General features: G+C 39.6%; 1 protein-coding gene and 1 long non-coding RNA gene across 3 annotated transcripts in view; one reads left to right on the plus strand and one right to left on the minus strand.

Annotated features, from left to right (window-relative positions):
* LOC138045669 (uncharacterized) overlaps window positions 1-12,500 on the plus strand; it is a 161,291-nt gene that overhangs the window by 36,279 nt on the left and 112,512 nt on the right. The window lies entirely within an intron of this gene.
* Window positions 8,610-12,500, minus strand: part of LOC138045667 (angiopoietin-1 receptor-like) — a 130,644-nt gene continuing 126,753 nt past the window's right edge. The window contains exons 15-18 of the mRNA XM_068892242.1: window positions 10,966-11,062; window positions 9,915-10,137; window positions 9,736-9,807; window positions 8,610-9,614 (exon numbers count right to left, since the gene is read on the minus strand). Of these exons, the coding sequence (XP_068748343.1) occupies window positions 9,480-9,614; window positions 9,736-9,807; window positions 9,915-10,137; window positions 10,966-11,062 (527 nt within the window). The 3' untranslated portion in view covers window positions 8,610-9,479. The remainder of the gene's footprint in view (window positions 9,615-9,735; window positions 9,808-9,914; window positions 10,138-10,965; window positions 11,063-12,500) is intronic.

Consider the following 12,500-nt stretch of genomic DNA (forward strand, 5'->3'; position numbering starts at 1 on the left):
CGATCCTTGTTTCTTTTTTCATCTTTAACAAACAGTAAACGATTCATGCATATTGTAGCATCAATTTATAGTTGCACGCTGGAGGTTACTAAGCAGAGGGTAGGACCAATTTACCCGGTACGATATTTGGCGCTTACGACAAGCTTTTCACAGACCTATGACATGACTTACGATTGTCGCAGCGTTTTACGACTTGTTTTAAAATGCCAAGACTTTTTTCTGACGTACACGACAATTGTAAAAGAATTGTAAACCTGTCGTAATCTTGTCGCATGCGACAAAAATCGCACGGTGTAAATCGGCCCTTACGCTTCTTTCGTGCTTAGCAACCTCCCGCGTGCAACAATAACTCGATTTTACACGCTGAACCGTTTACTTCGCCTCATGGGCTAGGCTTTTATAGATTATGCTAGTGAAAGTAGCATATTATGCTAGTAGCATTGCTTTTTTTTTGGCGAAATTATGCTAAAATTATGCTCTTTTTTCCAAATTATGCCCCTTTTTTAAAATTATGCTCATTGAAAAAATTGCAAATAAGTCCAAAAAATACATTTCTTAATTCGAGGCCGTTGGTCTACAAGAAAGATACGCAACAAATCCACAATGAAATTCAAATAAACATGTGGTTCAAGTTAACATGCACACTAGTACTAGACTATACTCTCATGTAGCTTATCTGCGATTGTTATATTGCAGCATTTCACTTGCTTGCATCGAATAACGTCACCAAGTGCTTGGGACTTGAGAGTACAGATGAACAATGAGCAAATTGTAGCATCAAAAATGATCCGATCATTTGATCACAAAAGACCCAAAAGCATTATTTCAAACAAAGCTCCTCATAGCCTTAAACTTGGACAACTTTCTGTAGAATACTTAATGCCTTACCATCAAAACAAATGGTGAACTATCTTAGGAATTTTTACAAGCAGAGCAAACCACTTATCAAGAGAGTCGCAAATTAACAGCTTTTATAGTTCTATGTCAATGACTTAAGAATGCGAGATTTATTGCTTGTCAATTTTAAGAACTCGGCTAGCAAGTCTAGTGTTTAAGAATACTTTATATGGTTTGGGAAAGAAGATTTAAATAATGCCAGCCTACACATTTTTGCAGATCCGAGGTTAAAGAAATTTAGCCACATAATGCTGGATTATATCGCCGAATAACTGATTCATCAGCCAGTACCTCCTTAAAATTGTTAATCATGTTGCTACACCATTTAAAGAAGTGTACAGCGTCGAAAATCAGACACTAAGCGACAAGTAAATGGGCATTCAAATTACATTAAAAAGGAAAGTCTAAGTCATTTTGAACAAAAAAGATTCCCGAGGATTAATCCAATGATCGCTCAATGTTGAAATGGTGGCTGCCTAGAAAGGTTCCCCTTCTTTATTTAAATGTCCCTTGTTATTTCTAAATCGGTATTTAACTTTATGAGCAAATTTTCTTATGTCCATTGTCCACTGATTTTTTTCCACCGATTCTCCACCATTCTCTTGAGTCAATTTCTTATGTCCATTCTCCACTGAGCTGCCTGACATAGTGTGCGTACTTGAGGGAGAAGTGTGCAATCCGACGAGAGAATCGCATACTACAGAAAAAGGCCTATTGAGCAATTTTACTTCTGATATTATTGTAAATAGATTCTAAAGGAAATTTGAGTATTTTTTCCTGCCACCATTTTTAAATAAGTAGTATCTTAAGTCTACAGTTCTTATCTTTGGCGAATTTCCATCTCGGTCTTCAATTGATGTCTTCTTCCTTGCTGCATTTCTTTTTGTCTTCCTCTGTTCCTGTGCTGTTCTTCGCAAATCTTGACAGTGTCCTGAAAATATAATATAGAAGAAAAACTGATGAGACGAAATGCGCAAAGCCAAAAGAGATCAAAGAAATACGTTCGATTCAACTCGTGTTCCACAGTGACTGTAGATAAACTTCACGCTTACCTGTGAGCGGCGACATGAGAAGAAAATTCTCCTTCGACGTTCTTCCAAATATTTAAGACAGATCGTTTCCTGTGGAGACAGAGACAAACAAAACACCACATTAGTTTTTGAAACGTTCGCGAGCACAAAAATTTCAAATTTTCAGAGGGGTAATTTTCTTGCAGTAAAACTTGGATGTCTCCTCTAAAACAGCAGCAAAATTATCAACCAGGAATTTCCCTTTACGTAAAATGCTGTGAGGCATAGTTAAACTAATCAAGAAGTTTATTTTTGACACGAAAACGGCTTAGTTCAAAGCTTAAACGACTGAGTCACAAACACGTGTTTGCTTCGCAAAGAAACGTATATTTGCCTTCTGCACCTTTCATCGAAATATAAACCAAAACTTCGCATGATTTTTCCAACTGACCGGCCTTGGATGAAAAGAGAAAATATTTGTTTCCTTCCTCCTGGCCTAGCCGGTTACAAAAAATTCCGTTCGACGTTCAAATCCCAGAGAAAAGGCACAGCACATTTTGCCACCATGACAGTCAGCGAAAAGTGAGCCAAATTTAGAAATATGAATTGCATATGGATGAGATTATCGAGCACCAATCAGTGACAAGTTCTTCATGAATCGAAACAAAAGGCTTTGTCATGCAAATTTCATTAAATGAAAGGTGTTACAACTGAACCCATTGGGAACTCGGAAAAATCCGAGCCCAGATGGATTCGAACCCCACGACCCTCCCTGATCTAGTACGGATGCTCTAACCACTGAGTTACTGGAGACTTTATGGTGAGCAAGGGTGAAATGTTCAGTTCAGTTGTAACACCTTTCATTTAATATGTGTTAAACATTCTCTCACATTTCGCTGGATTTCAATGATGCTCTCAATGTGACTGCGCGATGCAGTTATGAGCTAAGCTGTCAGTCGATATTTGACTCTGTGGCTGCGTGATGCAGCTCGAGTCAAATACCCACATTTCACCCTTGCTCACCATAGAGTCTCCAGTAGCTCAATGGTTAGAGCATCTGTACTAGATCACGGAGGATCGTGAGTTCGAATCCCATCTGGGGCTCGGATTTTTCCGAGTTCCCAGTGGGTTCAGTTGTAACACCTTTCATTTAATATGTGTTAAACATTCTCTCACATTTCGCAAATTTCATTGCAGTGAGAAAGTCGGGCAAATAACAAGCTTTTTATGCTGCGTTTCATATATTTTCATCATATTTACGATAATTTGCTTACAATAAAAGGTTGAAAAGGTTTAAAAAGAAAAGAAAGATAAAAAGAGCAACCATGTTATCTCGAACTGGGGATGACGACCTTCTCGTTACGTCAAATTTACGTTCATCTCTATTGAGCTATCAGGAACTCGGTATCAAATAAAAGCAAACTGAAACAACAAATCCTCTGCCACCGTGTTGCTGGCAGTAAAACGTCAGTGGAGGTAAAGGTAAGTTACCATATAATTTGCGCCCAATAATAAATAAGAAGTTGTTCGGGTATTTGATTAAGAAAAAAAATTGCCTTGAAGAAGTGTAAAACCCTGAACACGGACTTCTCGCCTCGTAAGCTCAAGTGAATCCACTAAGCTATTGGCAACCCTTGAACAAATCATGAAATTTTTAAGCTGTTTAACAGATACGCAAATTTTGCAGAGAAGGGCGACTGTCCAACCATATTTTAGTTAGTTGGAGGCTTCCATAACAGTAAGTCAAAAAAGTGACTTGCGAACAACTTAGGCTATCAAATACAGGAGTGTCTGGAGAGAGAAGGCAAATCCAACTTCGTTCACTCTGAAATCAAGAATGCAGTTTGAAGTCGTCAAGTCCGAAGAGGGAACCAGTCATCATGGCAAATGCATCTTGTATCACCTCAGAGCTCAGGAAATGAAGTAAAACAGGATCGAAATTTCATCCAGGAATTATTTTGGGTCTTCAGACATTTCCTGAATTTACTAGGCCAAGGCTCTCAAGGGAACCTGGCTCAACCGGTCGTTATCCATGGCGACCTTTTCTGAGTTATTATATATAGCACCTTATATGGATTTTCGCACAATTGTGGTGCGATTAATTTTGTGTAAGCTGATTTTTTTCCCAGGGCACGCATGTGTATTGTCTTTTTATTTGAGTGTGGGTAAATCTATTAAACATTCTCGTTCATGGACACGACAAATTCTTGACAGACTTTACGTCAATATCAAACATTACATGTCCTTGCATACAAAGTAAGAAGCACAAAACACTTAAGGTCGAAGATTTCTTCAGAAATAATTACCCACGCTGATTAAATATGATGTGAACCCTCTCGCAAATGTAAGATTAGCAAATTGACAAAATACAGGGAAATTCCGAGCTTTGATGATAAACAAGTAAGAAAACACTGTGGGTTGAGCGAAGGAGGTCTGAGTTCTGTTACAGCACCAAAGTGCTACCTCGCTCATCGATCTTACTTTGTCAGCCTCTCTGATCACATCAGAGGAAATCCATTTAGGATGAAGCCAGAGCGTCTCAGACTTTCCTAGGGGCATCGGCAGGAATGCTTGTTCCTCGTATGTGGCCCCTTAAGCGAGCTTCGCTCAACCCGTTGTGACATTTCCTACATATATTTTCCAGCTATATATTGCATCTTTGTCTGATTTTCGCTTGATTGTGGGGTGCGAGTTAGTCCGTTTTAGGTTTCCATCAAGTGCGCATGGTCATTAGGCAACCTATTGTTTTAAGTAGAGAGTGGCCATGAGATCTTTCAGGCAAAGTTCACGCTCGTCCGTCACCGCGACGTTAAACGCAAATGCTAAATCTAGCCAAACTTTTCGGAGAAGCTTATGGCGGAGAAGGCTTATTCATTTTCCCGACGAGACTGTCTTAACAAAGGAATTCACCCAAAATGACAAACAAAAATGCTATGTCCTTTTTTTGCGCCATGTTTGAAAATAGTTGGAATCAACAATCTTGGACAAAACTTCTTCAGAAATGCAACGAGACACTTCTTATTTACCGTGAGGGTTAACATGTGGCCTCAAAAAATAGCACTCACGGACAGAAAATGACACTGTTTGCAACAAATCCCTTATCGTTTTCCCAAACCCAGGGAACAACTAAAATGAATGAAAAAAGAAGTACTGGCTATCAGGCGCATTCATCTCTTTTGAGAGGATTTGGCCAGTGGTTGATCTTTCCGGTGACCTTAAAATATATATATTATGAAGAGAGAACGTGGATTATTAGGGAATGAACATGTGAATGAGCAGATGTTGCAGAATATCAATGGCCAGATATCCGGCCGAAAATAGATAAGAGCTAAAGCTAGCACTCTTTTTCGTAGGTCATTTTTGGTGTAGTCCTTTGAAATATGTGCATCCAGCAATCTCCAAACGTCCCTTTATTTTGACTGTTTTCTCTTCTGTGGGCTCAAACACCAAAAACCTTTACGAGATGTCACAGCAAGTCGGCCACGTTTGTTTCACCACTCATCCCGGGGCAGGGGACTGCCATATAAAAAGGACGGGAGTGCTCGTCGTACCTTTTAGGGGTTAAAAAAGCGCTTTTGGTTCCTCTTAGGGTGTTCAGCTTCAAAAGGTCCACAGCGGGAGCTCTAGCGGTCCCTTTAATGGTAGTTAGCCGAAAAAGTATGGAAGGAGACATTTGACAATTAACTAATTTTTAATCTTGTCTGATTAATACCCATAATTTGGACGCCCACAAGACAGGATCTTGGTACATCTTTTCAAGGGGTTCTTTTCAAGATTTCCGACAAGCAACCCCGTCCTTTTTATATGGGAGTCCACTTCCTAACAATGTGATCGGATATCGCAATTACTCTGTAAAGATGTTTTATTCTAAGAATACCAATCAATTTCCTTGCATACAAACTACGAAGCATTGTTCCAAGGCAGATCTCTGTGAGTCACAAACATCTTAAGGTCGTAGATTTCTTTAAAAGCAGTTCCCCACACGGCACAAGAAATGTGAGGTGATGTCTCAGGCAATGATGAGCTAAGAAAATTGATGAAAGCTCGCGAAATTCCAAGCTTTGAAGATAAACAAGTAACAAAACACTGTGGGTTGAGCGAAGGAGGTCTGAGTTCTGTTATAGCACCAAAGCGCTACCTCGCGTGATCTTGCACACTGTGCTCAAGTGAAAAAAATACTCTACCAATACAGCAGTTTTAAGAAAAGCGCCTTGTAACGATTGGTTCGCGGCATGCTAATCCATATTCAAAACCAATTTCAAATTTGTGACATTTTACACAGACCGTCACGATGGGAGATCATCAAAACGTGTTTATAATTTTGCCTAGTAACCAACGTTTTGGCACCATGGTAACACGTTGTTAATTTAACGACAAAACGATTCGGTAATCATCCCCATTAAAAAGAGTCAGAAAAAAAGTTCACAACCCCTCCTCGGGGCTCTATATACCTTGAAATAAAAGTGGAACCAATGAGGAGAACCCTCCCCCTCTACCTTGGATATAAGTTCCTTTCTAGTTTGGCTCGTTTCCTGAAACAAGACCCCTCCCCTCCCCCTCTCCCTTGGATATAAGTTCTTTTCTAGTTTCCCTCGTTTCCTTAAACGACCACATTCAACAACAAAAAATTCTTAAAACAATAATTGAGAAGAACTGCTGAACAAGAAGTTTAATAAAAAGCAGGAAGTCAAATTTTCTTTTTAGCCGAATATTAAAAGTTGTGATCACGACAGAAAACATGGGTAGAATTTCATATACCGGACTAAAAATGGCGGAGAACAAAAAACAATGTTATTCCGATTAGGCCTTGCTAATTAGGTGTTGTTATGTTCGCTTTGTTCTTTTGTTTCATGGACCTTAATTATTTCGGATCCAGTATATGAAAGACCAGCCCAACCACCTCCCCTCCAGAGTAACATGGTGTTGCGCGCCCAACCTCGTTCCCAGGGTCTCCATTGTCTTAGAGAAAGTTAGCATAGTTTTGAGATCCCAAGAAAAATCTTTGGTCAGTGCAACTGAATCCTAATTGTAGAGTACAACCTCGTCCCCAGGACCTCTCCTTGGGTTTGGGGCTGAGGCGGGAAGAAGCTAAGGGAACGAGTGCAGAAGGCAAGGGATAGGTCCTGGAAGCGAGGATGTTTACAGTACTTCTTTTTTAAAGCAACATGCAAAGAAGATGTTTTGAATTGGTTAAATTCACGATTGATAGTGAGTGTTTACGGGCATTGCTTTTCCCCGATATTTATGATGGATTCCGAAAACCGTGCTTCTATGTGGGAACTGGATCAAGCTTATTGTGACGTCTACAAAGGGATATCGACCAGAACACATTGACATGTTTACAAAGTAATTTTTAGTAAAAAAGCGTCAGTTTAAGGCGATATGCCAAACCGGTGTGTGGTCTTTGTAGAAAGCTAAGTTCCTTTGCATGAGTCACTCAGCCCAGTCCCCTCCCCCTCCAAGAAAAAAAACAGAACTCGGAAATGGGGAAGGGCGTGAAATTCTTCAACCAAAATTTTGGCAATGTTGTGTTGAAAGATATATAGATTTTACAAAAGCACTGTAAAAGAGAGGGTTCAGTTGCAATTAAAAAAAAACAAGTTAGCAAAACAGTGGACAACATATGCTTCAAGAAAATTGCTCGTTATTTTAAGTTGAAAAGGAAACCTTTGTCTGTGGCTAAGCTAAAAAATGTTTTGCGTCATCGTCCCCACAGTGAACGTTGTTTTAGATGTCAGCCTGTCACACAATATAGAACGTTCCATATGTTATCAAGAGTCCTGTTCAGAATCACTGTAGATTTCTGCTTGCGATGGGTAAGTCAATGTGCATTCAAAACTGTTTCTGCACCAGCTTGTCTGTCGACAATTTTCCCATTTTAATTTATGTCAACGTTGTTTAAGAAGCCCTCTCCAGTAAGCTACTTTCAAAAATACCATGATACTTTTTGTCCTCCAAAACTTTGCATAAACATTTTATTTTCTCTTGGGACCATTGCAAATCCCAAGAGAAAATACAAACAAAGAGTATTACAGTATTTTTGAAAGTGGCCTAATGTTCCAGTTTCTCTTCGGACTTACAAGGGTCCCAAGAAAAAATAAAAACAATGCTTATGCAAACTTTTGGAGGACAAACAAAGAATATTATGGTATTCTTGAGTGGCCAAAAGACACCTTATGTAGATACCTACCTTACCCGCCGCGCATAAGCATCTAAATGTAATAAACACTACAAACAAGGTCATTAGATACATTTACGGTCCTTGTGATAATGACTGGCTCTTAGTGTTACGCTCCCTATCAGTTGCCTATAAAAGTGTCATTCCTCTTACACCTTTCGTTGCACCGTTTCCCCCACCAATAGATGGTTTTCACTCACCTGAGTTGACGGCCATTTTGGTGTACAAAACAATAGAAAATATTTGCGCAGAATTTGCATCAAAGTAGAGTTCAGTCCCTAAGGGAGAGGATGTCTATTGTTCTAGTACACCAAAATGGCCGCTGTGACGTCTCGTGAAAACCATCTATTCATGGTAACATGTGGTTCTGTTTTAGTCTCCTTGTCTATTTTTCCCGTCTCAACATTGTCTTCTGCAAGTTCTTACCTACAGCGAAGAAGCTACTGTGCCATCATTTGAATGTCTCACCTTCCCTTGCTCCCCTCTTTCTTCACAAACGTAAATCAGTGAAACACAAAATTTTACTCTAATTTCTTTATTATGCCAATGCACCATCTACAACATAACAGAGCACATACTTTAAGTGCAGCTTGCACTTTTACAAAAATTACCAAAATTAAGAAATTGATTCATTATACTTATCTCTATGTGCTCCTTTTCTTTCAAATGTCAAGACCTATCGCTGTTTCTAATTTAGGGCCAGGCATATTTACTTACAAGCAAACTTATTTTGTGTGTTTTTTTGTCTTTCTAAGAATACACGTTTCATCTTTCAGCTTCACAAATCTATTACATATATTGATGGAGATGCTTTTTTGCTTTACAACCTACAGGATCCTCCAGGGATTTTTCTCAGATTAAAGGTAAACGTTTTTCAGAGATATTTGGCACTGCCATACACTTTTGCTTTGAAAGAAAGGTTTAAATAGTTGGTCGAGTTTTTAGGTTTTTTTACTGGGGTCTCAGTAGAAGCCATGCAAAGAAATTCTTCTCGCCAACAGTGCAATTAAACTTGAGTTAACTGGTTATAAGCAAGGCATCGTGTTTGTCTTGATCATGAGATAGGGGAAGTTCTTCAGGGGGCTTTAATAATAGTGTCGTCTGAGATTGTCTTATTTCCCCGCTAGTTGGGATGCAGGCGAGCAAAGTCACGACAAGGCAGATCTTGGCGCTTTGAAAGTGAAAAACGCCTGGTCCCTGTAAGTATGTAAGCCTAATAGCGAGCAACCTAGCTTACTCCATCCGGGTTAATATGTCACTCAATAAGAAACAAACAAACAAACAAATAAATAAGCAAAAGCATTAACCGGTTCAGTAGCAATCTGACTGCAATGTCTATCTTAAAACCAAGAGAACTAAAGCAAAAGTTAACATATCTTAAGTGCTAAAAATACTTATAGCTTAGTTACGGTAAGCGAAGCATTTGGAGACAACTGAAATCCATCAGCTTGAAGACTTGCCATGGGCACATTCTGAGTGCTTACATCCTGAATGTTTTCCTGTTCGTAAACTTCTGACGTGTCTGGCTCCTGCCAACAATCAGAAAAAAGTAAGATAGGTGATCTTAACAAACCAATTCAGCTCTAACGCATGGTCCAGCACATCCCTGCACTGTGCAGCTTGAAGCTTCTAATGTATTATAAGACTTGCCTTGGACACATTCTGTGGGTTTTCAACATCGACGATGGCTGGTTCTTCAGCTTCTGCGGCATTTGTCCCTTGCTAAGATCAAAGTTATGATAGCATAAGTTTTAAAAGTTATTTCCATACACAAATTTAACTCTGCTATGCAAGACCCAAGCACAAGTAGCTCCTATTGCAAAACTTACCGTGGACACACCCTGTGGACTTACAACATCAAGGTTGTCCAGTTCGTCATCTTCTGCTGTCTTTGCCTCCTGTGTCGTATAATAATATTTCGAATCATCCTTTTTGCCAAAGTCAAAGTAGTCCTCTTGCTCCTCCAACATATCGTCAAGTCTTTTATAGAGCCGCTGAAAGCTTGGCCGTTCATCTGGGTCTTGGTTCCAACAGTCTCTCATCAAGGCGTACCTTAAAAATTAACAAAAATAGGAATTTCTTTCTTCCTGAAGGAAAATCGATCTTCATACAACCTGCTAACCCTGTTTCCCCAAAAATCATTCGTAGGTTCCTGATTCGAGCAAATTTCATTCTTTTACGTCTCATAGACCGTATTAATTAATGGAGGCCAATAAATTATCCCTTTGTCCTTGTGCTAATGAAACCAACTAGCCTCTTTTGCATGAACAAAACACAAAAGAAATGTTGCTTTGGAGCGAGGCTAGTTGGTCTCATTAGGGGCACAAAGACATAAGTTTATTTTTTGACCGCCATTGATGAATATGGTCTGCAGGTATTTTAAATTCTTAAAGGCTTTATTTATACTAAGGTTTCTGTTCTTGTAGCGCCAAGCTTTTTCATCTACAGGCAACCGTATTTTTTGCACAAATAAAATGAATTAAATTTGTGTCTTGTATTTTTGAGTAGATCTGTGTTGATATGGAAGAAAACGAAACTAAGGCCAAGCCGACAGTGGTTTTGGACCTTATTTTCCAACTGCGTCACAATTTTAAATGTGTTAAATTGCAGTTGCCCAAAACTATTTTTTTCTGTACTTATCTTACAGTGTCTTTAAATGTAAAGTAAACGTGGCTCAAGTTCAATTAGTAATAATTAGCCGAGCGGGCGTGCCCCTTGATGTATGTTCAAGTGAAGCATTCATGTCTAACTTGACTGATGCAGGAAAGTATGAAAATAGATTAACCACTCACTCTTTCTATTAATATCAAAACACTGCACCTTTTTCATAAAACTTGTTGCCTACAAGTACTTAGGAAAAATCACCTCCGTTTAACTTACACAGGGTCTGTGCACATGTCAGGTCTTTCCAGTCTGTAACCTGCTTTCAAATTCTCCAAGAGCTGTTTGTTCTTCATTAGTGCGTAAGGAGACCCCCCTGTAAATGATCGACATAATATGCATCAAGACAAATCATGAACCATAGAAAGGGGGGAGGGGGCGCTCTAATGAAAGAAATCCGAGACTAAGACTTAAGATGTAAGAGGCGAGAAAACCCAAGAGTTCAAAAGTTTTCCACCAGTAAATAAGAAAGCGAAGGACACATTCAGAAATGCAGATCCTATGCACAGAAAATTGGGAAGGAAGTTCAAGGTCGTTTCATGGGCCTCATTCACGCGGTGGCCATATTGGCCAGAGACAATCGATTTCGTACCCCGAACCTCGAGTTGAAATGTTTGGGAACGAATTTCGGTGGGACAAAACAAAAGTTTTCAATCCCTCGGGACTCAACATGGCCTCCGAGTGATTAAGGCCCATTGTCATCACGACCTGTCTTTCATCCAAACCAGCATTTGTTTCCCTTTCGTTCGCTTGCTGCTTCAGTTCCTTATTTAATCTGTTAAACCCTTGGCCATTCCTACTTACTTACTTCATTTCTTTACTTGCTCATTCAGTCAGTCAATAACTCAATTAGTCTTTCGGTAGTCACTCAGTCATTGTATCAGTCAGTACTTTCGATGTTGCTTAACCAGTCGGATGGCGAAACTTGGTTCCTTCCCTCATTAGTTTTACTCATTCAGTAAGTCAGCCCGCAAGCCAGTGTCGGCAGGGGTTTCGTTTGAGGCTGAGGCCGGGCGTTTCATCCAATCATTTTCCATTCCATGTCCGGTACTTTGATGCCGATATTTGAAAGGTTTTGTTTCATTTTTTATTTTTATTTATTTTTTTAGTTACGTTTTATTGAAAATTTGAGTGAACTCCAGCCTTGCCTGGGAAACTGATTCTTGGGTTCCAGAAACACTGGAATCCAGTGTTTCTGAATGTCCTATTAAAAAATTTCCTGAGGGGCATGTTCCCAGAATCCCCCAGGTACCTAGCGCCTTTAGCGCTCGCATGACGCCTTCCGGCGTCAAAAAATGTCAAGCCTGTTGCTTTCAGAAATATGTCCGCTACTTTACAAAACTGTCCTGTCAAAACCCTGGTGTCGGTAGGCCAACGTAAGTTGGTTAATCAGCCAGGCGGATGGGCATCCTTCCTTTGTTCCTTTGTTCACTCATTCAGTTAGTCCGTCACGACAACGAAGGCTACGAGAACCAGCGCCACATAACAATTGATTTACTTAGCAAAAACACATACTTCTGCATGCCCCGCACGTGCGTTTAACATTTTGATACACTCCTTTGAAGTTCTCGTCCTGATAATGAAGTGAAATAATCAAATTTGAAGTTATGTGCAGGAAGCGAGCATTGGACGATGAATTTTACATTTTCTCTTCAAAACCCACACCGTTCATACCAATTTTGTTTCTGGAATGTGGATACACAGTTTCATTTCCGAACGACTTGAAATCATCGCGAACTTATTGCAATAACGGG

Source organism: Montipora capricornis, chromosome 4 (genome assembly GCF_036669925.1).
Source record: "Montipora capricornis isolate CH-2021 chromosome 4, ASM3666992v2, whole genome shotgun sequence".
NCBI lineage: Eukaryota > Metazoa > Cnidaria > Anthozoa > Scleractinia > Acroporidae > Montipora > Montipora capricornis.